The 12,070-nt window shown below is 47.0% G+C and overlaps 1 protein-coding gene and 1 pseudogene across 1 annotated transcript in view; one reads left to right on the forward strand and one right to left on the reverse strand.

Moving 5' to 3' along the window:
- Nucleotides 1-1,113: 1,113 nt before the first annotated feature.
- Nucleotides 1,114-1,233, forward strand: LOC115069650 (annotated as a pseudogene).
- A 2,356-nt stretch (nucleotides 1,234-3,589) lies between these two features.
- Tm9sf4 (transmembrane 9 superfamily member 4) overlaps nucleotides 3,590-12,070 on the reverse strand; it is a 59,153-nt gene continuing 50,672 nt past the window's right edge. The window contains exons 14-18 of the mRNA XM_008829381.3: nucleotides 10,943-11,118; nucleotides 10,176-10,239; nucleotides 8,843-8,962; nucleotides 7,954-8,043; nucleotides 3,590-5,297 (exon numbers count right to left, since the gene is read on the reverse strand). Of these exons, the coding sequence (XP_008827603.1) occupies nucleotides 5,148-5,297; nucleotides 7,954-8,043; nucleotides 8,843-8,962; nucleotides 10,176-10,239; nucleotides 10,943-11,118 (600 nt within the window). The 3' untranslated portion in view covers nucleotides 3,590-5,147. The remainder of the gene's footprint in view (nucleotides 5,298-7,953; nucleotides 8,044-8,842; nucleotides 8,963-10,175; nucleotides 10,240-10,942; nucleotides 11,119-12,070) is intronic.

Raw genomic sequence — 12,070 nt, forward strand, 5'->3', positions numbered from 1 at the left:
CTTGGGGTCTGTGGTGGTTTGAATGAGAGTGTCCCCCATAGTCTCCAAGTTTTGGGGCATTTTGTCCCCAGTTGGTGGCACTGTTTTGGGAGATCTTTGGTGTCACTGTGGGCGAGCTTAGAGAGTGCTTAAGCCTTGCCAGATCTCCAGTCATGCTCTGCTTCCTGTGGCTGCTTGAAGATGTGACCGCTTATCTTTCTGTTCTACCTCATGCCACCATGCCCCACCGTAATGGATTCTGATTCCTCTGGAACCGTAAGTTCAAATAAACTCTTTTATAAGTTCCCTTAGTTGCGGTGCTTTATCATAGCAACAGAAAAGTAACTAATACAGGGCCTGTCAGCTGGAACCATCTTCCAGGCAAGTTCTGTACAGAGCTCCTGGTGTCTTGTTAAAGCAGTTCTGTGGTTGCTGAAGCTGGTTTTAGCACCGTGGAGATTTGGAAGATGAAGCAGTCATTGCAGGTGAGGCGATTCAAGTTAATCTGGCAGGCTCAGCTTTAAGTCCCTGTGGCTTCAGCTCTGTGGCCTGGTCTCTCCCACAGGGAGCCCAGTGACCTAATGTCCTTTGAACTCTTTCATTGTAGCACTTTTACTAATTTAAAACATAAGCTTGTAATGTTATCAGGTAGGGATATTGGGGGTGTGTGTATGTCACAGAATAGGTTTAAAAGGTGTCAGTTTTGATCTCTACAGAAGCCTGCATGTGTGTGAAGCTCCTGGTTGGAGAACAAGGTGGGTACCCTCTGAGTCCACCCTGGGAAGGAACCATTCTTCATTAGCACATTAAATGATTTCCAATTGTATTTTGTTCTTGGTCCCAGTGGCAAGTGGAAGAGGGGAAATAACTGAGGCTGTCACACCAATATTTATAATGAAGAGTGGGAGGTGTTTTTCTGTTAACTTCAGTGCAGCATGTGTTACCAGGGGATTCTAGCGGGCTGTGACTTGAAGTCATTACCTTATACCATTAATAAGACTTCCTCCAAATGGATTATAGACCTAAGTGCAAAACCTGGAACTATAAAACTTCTGAAAGAAGTTAGGCAAAGATATATTAGATATCAAAATTAGAACCAATAAGAACCACTAGATAAACTGATTTCAACAGTTCAACCCTCTTAGCATTTGTGTAACTTGTGGACAAAGACTTTTGGACATGTGTAAAAATAAGTCCCCATTGCAGCCCTGAGCTCATTCAGTGTGAATTTTGACATATATAAGAAGGAATATAGCATGGCATAGGCCTTTAACCCTGAGCTTGGTAGGTAGAGGCAGGTGGAGCTCTGAGTTCAAGGTCAGCCTAATCTACATAACAAGTTTCAGGTCAAGCAGTTACATGGTGATACCCTCTGGTTTTTTTTGTTTTGTTTTTAAATCATTTTGGGACAGGGTCTCCCTGTAGCCCCAGCTGGCCTGGAACTCACTGTGTAGACCAGGCTGGCCTTGAACTCACAGCGATCTACTGCCTCTGCCTCCTGAGTGTTGGGATTAAAGATGTATGCCACCACATCTGGCCTGGAGCGATGGCTCAGCGGTTAAGAACACTGGTTGTTCTTGCAGATGACCTGGGTTTGAATCCCAGCACCCACATGGCAGCTAACAACTGTCTGTAACTCCAGTCCCAGGGGATCCAACAGCTTCTTCTGACCTCCGTGGGCATTGCATGACATGGGTGCACTTACCTACATGCAGGCAATACACGCATACACATAAAATAAAAATAATAAATAAAAATTTTTAAAAGTTTTTTAAAAATTGTGAAAACTTAAAAAATCAAAAGCAGCCTACCAAAAAAGGGCAAGAGATTTGATTGGATCAAAGAAGACATGTGGATGACAGACAAATGAAGATCATAGTTAGAAACGCCTGTACACTTGTTGGAATGGCTACACTCATTAGGATGAAGGGTGAGGGGCATAGAAAATGATGCTAACATTTGAGAAAAGATTGACAGTATAGGCACAAAGGTTACCTGGGCTGCTTTGGTACCTCAGTTACTTTCTCTGTAGGAGGGGTTAATAATAGTCAGCCTGCCTCAGAGGCAAGTTATGTTTAGATCACATGCAACATTAAATGGACCAGCTCACAGAAAGTAAGCACAGAGTAGGATCTGATGCTCAGAGCACTCCACATGGTCATCAGCTCTTTCTACTGCAGAGGAACCTGGCTTGGAAGTATGTGGTCTCACAGGAAATTGTTTTCATTTTGCCTTTCTTGCATTGGAAAACTGTCCTTTCCTCCTCACCCCATCCAAGCCATTCTAGCAGGGCTGAAATTCACAGCACTCCTTGGGGAGTGTGGCCTACAATAGCATTCTCTCCTTCTGGATACAGTGCTAAGTACAACATATACAAACCTAAGCTAGGTCAGAGTTCTTTCTTTAGACTTCTGTATTGAAATCATACCTACCAACTACAAGGAAGTAAGGAAGGAGCTGACTTTTCTCCACTTCTGGGCATACCAAACTGGATAATGTAAGCCTGGAATGGTCTGTTCCATGTCTTCCTGCCTCCCTTCTAGGGAAGACAGTTCAAAATGGGACCAAATGAGGCCAGAGAGAAGCACAGTAGGGACAGTCCTAAGGTTATTATTTGCACCCCTGGATTCAGCCAGATCTGAAGCGAAACTGTCCTTGATGACTTACACACCAATCAGAATCTGTTACCCCAGTTTGACATAGATTTCTTTTGGTGGTGGAGATGGAACTTGGGGTCTCGTGCATGTTAATCATGTACTCTTAACAAACACTGAGCTATATACTTGGCCCCTTGCCCTGTATTTAAGATTTATTTATGGATGTGTGTATGCCTGCATGAGTTTATGTGCACCACATGCTTGCAGGTGCCCACATTGGATCCTCTCAACTGGAGTCACAGACATCAGCAAACATCTGGCTATGGGTGCTGGAAACTGAATCCGGGTCCTCTGAAAGTGTAGCAAGTACTCTTAACTACTGAGACATCTCTCCAGCCCTTTCTCTTTTCTTGTGACAGGGTCTCCTTATGTAGCCCTGGCTGGCTTAGAGCTTGCTATGTAGACTTGGCTGGCTTCATGTGACACCATGTCTAGGCCTGCATCTCTATTGCTTTGGAGTCCTGCCTGACCAAGGGTGAAGAGCTGTGACTCCCAAAGCAGGTTTCATTGCTGTCCAAGTTCACACTTGTTGCCACTTTCTGCTTATTCAGAGGGGCACATGCTTGTGATTGGGTATGGAAGGGCTGAGCAGCAGGGAAAGGCTGGCTTGAAGCAGCAGGGAACAGCAGTGGTCTGAACCCTAGAGAACCGGACAGGAGACTGAACTTCGACAATAACCACTCAACCAATCTGGCAAAGCGCCCCACTCCAAACCCCACACCTGTATCATAATTCAAGACAGTGACAGGACAATGGCAATTTTATTTACAATTGGACCAAAAAAAGGCATATAGGCATTTCTTAATTAAAAATAATGGTGGTGATTTAAAAAGTCAGAAAAATCGATGATGTTTGAACCTTCCCCCAACTCCCCCCCCCCAAAAGAGAGAACCTCAGGGGGCAAAAATGCAAAATTTGAATGAAGTAACTCCGAAATCACTTTCTACTCTTTGGGCTCCCTTTTCTCCAGCCTGATTCTTGGTGGACATACTTGGTGCTGTGGAGTCACTGTGAGGCAAGACTGAGAGGTTCACCGACTTGATTGATGGTGGTAGCAGGGCCCGAGGGGGGCAGGGTGTGTTCCTAGCATAACCAGCATCCTGAGCTTTATCTCCTGGCAGTGTCCCAAAGGACTGGAGCAGGGGTGAGTGTCTGTAATTGAATCCTAAACCCAGGGTGGATTTGGTCTTGCAACTTAAGAGCAATGTCTGTGACTTGCACAGGATAGGCAGGGCTACCTTCTAGGAAGAACGGGGGCTTTGGAGGAGCAAGGCTAGGAATGTAAGCCTCCTTCCAAAATGGGGAGACTGGGTTTCTTGCCTATTGCTGGGAACTGGGGAGGGACCAATTAAACTTACCTTCCATCTTCCTTCTCAGAGCAGTTTTCTGGGTGTCCCCAAAAGAAATTGCACGGGAGGGAGAGGGGACGGGTCTGGCTAAAAAGAACTGAGTATAAATGTTGAGGCCAGGGGACACAGGAGAGAATGCCTCTGCCCAGCCTCTTCAAGGAGGGGCTCTGAGGACTCCAGGCCTGAAAGTGAGGGAAGAGAAGATACACCACCAGCATACTTCCTCAGTGGCACCTCCTGAGGAAAGAACTGGGGAGCAATCTTGAGGGGTAAGCACCCTAGTGGCCTTAGCTACCTCTTCCAAGACATACACAGATGCTTGGCTCTGAAAACACTTGGCCCTGGGTCCAGTGTTCTTGGCACGAGAACAGTTCACTGCTGGTCTCATCTCTTCCTCCTTGTTGGTCAGCAAACTAGCTGCCCTGATGAGGGGGGCAATTCTTGCTGTCCTGGGAGCCCAATGCTGGTACGTCCAGGTAACTTCCTTGTAGTGACCATGGCTTGGGCTTGCTCCCAGTGAAATGATGACAACAGCTTGGCTGGAAGCCCTGTCTTGGGCAGCCCAGAGGACAGGCTGGGGAAGAGAATGGGAGGGAGAGGGGCCAGCAGAAGCTGGTTGGCACTGAGGCTGCTGTCTGGGCTGGAGCTGTGCTGCGTTGTAGCATCGGTGGTGAGGGCATGCAATGAGGGCTCGGAACCCTCACTACAGCCCTGGTATTCTCTCTTCCAGTCAGTGGTAGGGTGGCCAACAGCTCTGAGGAGCTGATGTGGAGACAGTGACCAAAACCCAGCATTTATCCATTCTGGATCCATTTGTTTAAAAACCAAATAAAAAACCCAAACGAAAAATAAACCTGAATTAACAGGTTTAGACAGCTCCTGCTAGAGGAATCTTTCTTAGTATTGAAGAAAAAAACAACAACAAAAAAAACCCAAACAAACCACAAAAACCCCTCATTCCTTATAGACCTGGAATAAGATGAAGGAAAACGCAAGGTTTATCTACAGGCCCTCCTGCCCCTCCTCGAAGCCTGGGGATCTAGGAACACTGTGCCAGGAGTTACATTCCAAATGAGCAGGAGTTACTTTATTGTGCCTGCAGTTCCCTGTGCAGGTGGCTTCCTGTCCAAGGATGGAGTGGGTCTGGCCATGGTCCACCCACTCAGTCTATCTTCACAGCGGCATAGATCTTGCGGACAAACATGTAGGCTGCATAGAAGCCAATGGTACCCGTGAGCAGCCAGAAGGATAAGACCATGAGGGCTGTGTAGCCAAAGTAGAGAAGAGAGGGGATGAACTCGACAATGTCCAGCTGGGAAAGACAGAGAAGAGGAACAGATGTTTAGTGCTAGGTAGTTATGGCAAACTGGGGCTCCCCCCACCCAAATCTTGTGGTAAAACTGGTATCTGGCAAGGGGAAGGGTTCACAGTTACGGCTAACCTTCATCTGTACCAGGGCCAGAGTTGTGCCTTGGACCTCTTATCCCTGGCCCCTGAGGTCAGTTCCAGAACAGCACCAAAACACTCCTGGGTGGCTAGAGCAAGCATCAGGAGAGTCCGAAGGGAGGCAGTGGGCGGAGGTTTCCACTGCTCCCAGCTTAAGGACCAGGGAGCCATCATCAGTATGCCTCAGTCTACATTCCTCTCCCCCGAGAATGTCTCTAAAAGCTCAAACGGCTTTTCACCTTGGAGTGTGTTAGACTCTTTTGTGACTGAGGTAAGAGTCTGGAGTAGAGGCCTAGGCAGAAATGCAAGGGATTGGCATTGTGATGTTTGTTGGTGGAAGAGAACGAAGCTTACTGAAATCTTGGCATCAAGACTGTCCAGTGCACCAGGCCCTCGGGGGGCCTGTTCTAGGGATCATGGACAGATACATGGTCACTAAATGTCACAAGCCCAGAAGAAAATAATAAAGAAAAAAACCAGCTGGGTATGATAGCACATACCCTTAATCCCAGCATTTGGAAGGCAGAGGCAGGCAAATCTGAATTTCAGGTCAGTCAGGGCTAAGCAGTGAGACCCTGTCTCAAACAAACAAACAAAAAAAAAACAAAATGAAATCTAGGTCCCCGTCTAAGACCTTCTCCTAAGCCTAAGGGTGAAGGCAACATTTGTGGGTTCCCTACAAGTCCCTGACATCTCTCATGTAAATATTCTTGTCTATTGTCTTAAGGGCTAGATAAAACAAAACACAAGCCAGGCGTGGTGGCGCATGCCTTTAATCCCAGCACTTGGGAGGCAGAGGCAGGCGGATCTTTGTGAGTTCGAGGTCAGCCTGGTCTACATAATGAGTTCCAGGACAGCTTGGGCTACAGGGGGACCCTGTCTCAAAAAGACACAAAAAAAAAAACTCACAAAAAACAAAAAAGAATTAAAATGGTCATGTTCAAAAAAAAAAGCAAACCAAAAAATAAAAAATAAAAATTTAAGATTTTTATAGTTCATGCGTTCTCTGTTGCAACTATTCAATAGTTGCTACAGTGGAAAAGCAGCCACAGGTGACTTATGTAAGTGAATGACATCGGGTATGTTCCAATAAAATTTTAAGTTAAGGTCTATTGGCCTGTAAGCTAGTCTCCTGACCTCTGAAGCAGATGTGATCATCTCTGGGGTTGCTGAAGAGGGACAATGCCACCCTGCTAAAGCAGGACTGGAACACCGTATTATGCGATCTGTGAAGTCCTTTCCAACCTGGGAAAGGGCATTCTACGTTTCAACCAATGAACCTACAACTCGAACTTTGCAAATACACCCTGGGTGCAGGTAGAGGATTGCTTGCTTTTGGACTTTGGAGACCCAAAGTAGAGTAGATGAGATCAAGTCTTCTGTGTTAGCCTTGGAGGTGAAGTATCCACCAAAGCCTCCCTCAACTCCTCAAACTGGCCCATCTGGTTTTCCCTAGTTGGTAAGCCAGAGTCTTGCTTATTACAAGTCTACACTTAATCTGCATGAGTTTGTGGAGCAAGGAGGCTGCCAAGACATAGACCCAGCCCCAGCTCATTCTCTCTCTGCTCTGCAGAACCAAACAGTACTTGAGTAAAGAAGAGAATGAAGCCCCAGAGACAGGATGCCTGAGTCTTAAATGTGGTTTCCAAAGGCTGTATGAACACATTCTTTTATCTTTGTTTGTGTGTGTGCACGTGAGTGCACATGGGTGTGGAAACCAGAGGTCAACACTGGGTGTCTTCCTTGATTGCTCAGCACCTTATTTGACAGGTTCTCTCACTAAACCTGGAGCTCACCAAACAGACTAAGTTGGCTGACTCGTAACTCCCAGGGATCTTCCTGTCTCCACCTCCCCAGTGCTGGGATTACAGGTGCATACTGCCATGCCCAGCATTTTATGTGGGCTCTGGGGCATCAAACTCAGGTCTTCCTACTTGCGTTGTTAAGTACCTTATGGACTGAGCTACCTCCCCAGCCCTGCTTTTACCTTTATGTTATTGTCCTTTTTCTATTTCTTTTTTTAAAAAAATATTTTATTATTTTTTAATTTTATGTGAATGAGTGCATTTCTTGCATGACTGCAAGTGCACCTGTGTCGTGCAATGCCCACGGAGGTCAAAAGAAGGTGTCAGATTCCCCTGGAACTGGAGTTATAGGCGGTTGTTAGCCACCATGTGGGTGCTGGGAATCCCAGGTCCCCTGCAAGAGCAGTCAGTGTTCTTAACCACAGAGCCATCTCTCCAGCCCTTTTTCTATTTCTTGAGGTGAATACTGTGTCAGTCTTCCTAGGAGAAGCACTGCAGGTGACTTTCTGAGATGGTCTTGTGATATACCTTAGGCTGGCCTTGAACTTGCAACCCTCTAGTCTCAGCCTCCCAACATACAGAACACAGTTCTAAATGGCTCTGGTCCTCTCTGTGCTTGAGAAAGTACAATTGAGAAACTAGGGTTCCTCTTAACATCCTCTTAACGTTCTCCTCCCCACCATCCTGCCCAAGGGGGGATGTCAAGGAGGGTGGTACCTTGTTAACGAAATAAAAGATGGCATAAACCAGGACGTAGAATGCAGATCCTCCAGAAACAAGGAAATTCCTCCACCACCAGCGGTAATCCTAAGGAGGAAACACAGGAAGGGTCATGGAAGTCTCCAGGGCACCTTCCCATTCAAATCTCAGGGTTGCCTGAGGGGCTCAAGACTCTGGGTAAGAAAAATAATATTTGGGTGATGAAAATGTTTTATATTTTGACTGTGATGGTAGTTAAAACTGGATTTCTTTAAAACTATAGAACTGCAATTAAAATAGGTCTTTACTGCTGATAAATCATATCTCAACTTCTAAAAAGATCAACAGAAAAAATATTAATGAATAACTTCACTTGTGCAAAAGCTTCCCAAGGGTCAGGAACTGTTCTACGTCACAGTAGGAACCACTCAGTCAAGAACTTGTGGTAGCCTCCAAGTTAGGTCTTTTACTACAACCTCAAGGATGAGGAGCAACGGCAGGCAAGAGGCTGTTCAGAGCTACAGCTCGCAGTGGAGGAGCTGGATTCCAGTCCAGCTGGCAGTCACTCTGCCCTGGCCTACCCACTCTGCAGGACCAACTCCTATAGTGAAGCAGGCTACCAATCTATACTTGCCACTTGAAAAATTTATCCCTGGACTAAATTCGTACTGATAATTCTACTGGTCTTCATTGAACTGTACACCTTCATTGAACTGTGTACCTCACACAGCCATGCAGGCATCATGAACTCCAGGGTACAGCTGAATAACATCTTGGGGAGAGGAGCAAGACTCAGCCTGAGGCAGCACCCCATGTAGGCTATTCAGCCTGTCTGCACAGCCACACTGAAATGGTCAATGTTGGATCTGTCCCATCTCACCCCTGCCTGAAGGCCCACTCCCCTCACCTCTGCACATAGCTGGAAGTACACCATGACGATGCTGATTTGTGAACAGGACACTACCAGGATGATGAAAACGAGGAACAGGAAACCAAAGAGGTAATAGAACTGGTTCTCCCAGATTGCCTGTGGAAACACCAGAGCTAACTTTCAGCTGGCCTGCCTTTTCTCAGCTCCACTTCTACCATGACACCACCATAATACCATCAAGGCCTGTGGACCTGGCATGGGGCTCTGACTGGCCTCTACTCTCTGGAAAAGGGGTGAAACCAGGTTCTTCTTAAGGAGAGGTTGGCACAGTTGATTGAGCAGTGGATAGGTACCCCACCTGAACTTGGCAGCATGTAGGAAATAATAATTCCTGCTTCAAACAAAATTATACAGCAGCCACTGCCCCTTAGGGTGCAGCTTACCCCAGGCTAGGTGCTATGTTATATCATTTCTATTCATCTCTATATGCAAGCCTGACCTTTTTTGTTTTGTCTTTTTGAAGCAGGGTCTCCCTGTAGCCCCAGCTATCCTGGAACTCACTATGTAGACCAGGCTGGCCTTGAACTCACAGAGATCTGCCTGCCTCTGCCTCCCAAGTGCTGGGACTACAGGCGTGTGCCACCATGCCCGGTTAAGCTTGGCCTTTTATAGCTGAGGAAGTCAAGGCTCTGGTGCTTGGACCAGGGTCCCACAGATACCAGAGAGAGGGCAGCGAACTCATCCTTTGTGGCTGTCCTAGGGAGGCTTAGGTAGACAGGGCTCTTAGCAGAGAGGGGAAGGACCACTCTCTTGGAATAGCAGGCACTTGCAGCGTTCTACTTGGGGCATGGCATCGTTGCACTGGGCAGCTAAGTCAGCCACTTACAGGGCTCTAGAGCCCTCCTGCCATCTTTCATGTTGGCCCTTCGAGACAGGAGTGCTCATCATCACAGTAATAGCATTTCTTGAATGCCAAGCACCTTTAAGTTTGTTCTAGCCTCACAATGATACTGACAACTGGGGTCCTTTCTCCTATTTGCCTCTAGTTTTAGGTAATGTTGGCAGGTGAAGAGGAAAGGGACCCGGAAATGGAAGCAGAGGCACAATGCTATCAACCATAGTGGCAAGTGACTGTAGAATCCCTGAAGCAGGATCCATGTGTTGAGCCCTTTCTGTGCATCAGAGCCTTGTACACGGCAAGTTTCCATTACCTCTCCCAACTCTCCTGACAGGCAGGACTGTTATCAGACTTTGGGGTGAAGATGGGGCTTCTGCAGTTTCACAGGCAGCAAGAAACAGTGAGGGCAAGAGACCTGGCTGGTAGGGCAAGGCTGCATGTGAAGAGGGAGGGACAGCCAGCAGTACTCACACTGAAGATGAAAAACAATTCGATGAACATGGCGCCGAAGGGCAGGATTCCAGCCATGAGAATGCTGTAGCAGAGCAAGAGCGTTAACTGGGCCACACTCCTGGCCATGGGGACCACGCTCCCTCCCAAGTCAGCAAGAACAGAGAGGGCCTACATGGGTGGTACTTTTAAGGCTTGCCATGCTGTGGGACCATAATAATCTCTTGAAAATGGGAAAGGTGACCATGATTTTCTTTACTTCATAGATTGGAACTGAGGTAGAAAGGTGGGTGACCTGTATAAGGTTCAAGGGATATGCCTACCTCTGCCTCCCCAGAGCTGGGATTAAAGGCATATGCCACCACGCCCAGCCTAAACAAAGTTTTAAATACAATTATTTCATGTGGCTTTTTTATTCTTTTGGTAGTGCTGAGGACTGAATCTAGGGCCTTGTGTAGGCTAGGTACTTCTCTATCATTGAGCTACAGCAGAGATAAGTGATGGTCTTAAACTCGGCCACATTCTCCATGCTGTGGGACCATAAAAATCTCCCTGCTTCCCTTTCAGGTTCCTAGGCTGAAACCAAATCTGCAGAAGCTTGGTCTTCTTTATCATGGTGTGAGGCTAAGCTTGCATGACATCTACTAGTGCACTTGCAGTTGTTGCAGGGGCACTGGTCACAGAGCCCTGGGGGGTGGTGGTAGTAGCCTCTTCCATGTCCCCGATGGCTCAGGAAGCACTGGCCTCACCTTCTCTGGAAGCCTGTTTATCTGTGCTGAAAGACTCACCCCACAAATCGGTTCATGTACCACCGTTGCTCAGGGATCTGCCGGGGAATCTGGTTTGTGCGCACAGGGTTGTCATATGGCTGCTTACGGAAGCCGAAGTAGTAGCCCAAGTAGACGAGAGGCAGGGAGATCCCGAACCACATACACAGCAAAGCCACCATGGTGGGAAAGGGTACCTGTGGACACAATGCTGTGAGGTCCCCCACCAGGCCTGATGCCCAGGATGGAGGCTATGTAAATGGTGGGGGAGTGGGCAGCTCTGGGCTCCCGGGAAGGAAAGGCCACATGCACAACAGGGCCACTGTGGTGGGGGAAGGTCCTGCAGACTCCTCAACCCCAGGGCTCCTGGCCAGACTCTCTTGAGGCCAAAAGTTTCCTGTGGGGAAAGTAGAGTACAGACAGGGGACCATATGATCTTCCAGTGAAGAAGGAGCCTCAGCATCCCAGGAGCTCTCCATCTAGGGAGGAAGTGGGAAGAAAAGGGAAGGAAAGGACTGAGAACTCAAGAGACATGAAGGGGCCAGAAGGAAAGGAAATGACAAGTGGTCTGTTAAGTGAAGAGAAAAAGGGGAAAAGTCAAAACTGCAATAGTGCTCCCAGTTTGGTTAAAAAAAAATGTCACAATATACTTTTATGTGAGGGGGAAAAAAAAGCAACAGATTATAACCCTGTAAAAGGACCCCATTTAAAATTTTTTTTTTCTTTTTGAGACAGGGTCTCATGTACCCAGGCTGGCCTTGAACTCACTATGCAGCCAAGGATGACTTTGAACTTCTGATCCTCCTGCCTCTACCTCCCAAATGCTGGGATTATAGACATGCATCACCACACCTGGTTATGAAGTGCTAGGGATTGAACCCAGGGTTTCAAGCATGTTAGGCAGGCACTTTATCAACTGAGCTACATTCTCAGCCCCTAAGTTTAACATTTATATGTATGTATATGTGCCTGGAAAGGCCTATCCCAAAAAGTTAACAGTACTTCCTTGAATGGGATATGAGGGATTAGAATTGATATTTAAAAAAAATCTGCCTCAGCTAATTTTGAAAGAGAAGCATCTTTGCTCTGGAAATTGTTATTGAATATGTTAATGCTGTAATGAAATGCTTCTAATCATGTGGTTATTAA

Source organism: Nannospalax galili, unplaced genomic scaffold (assembly GCF_000622305.1).
Source record: "Nannospalax galili isolate Female #2095 unplaced genomic scaffold, S.galili_v1.0 scaffold1714, whole genome shotgun sequence".
NCBI lineage: Eukaryota > Metazoa > Chordata > Mammalia > Rodentia > Spalacidae > Nannospalax > Nannospalax galili.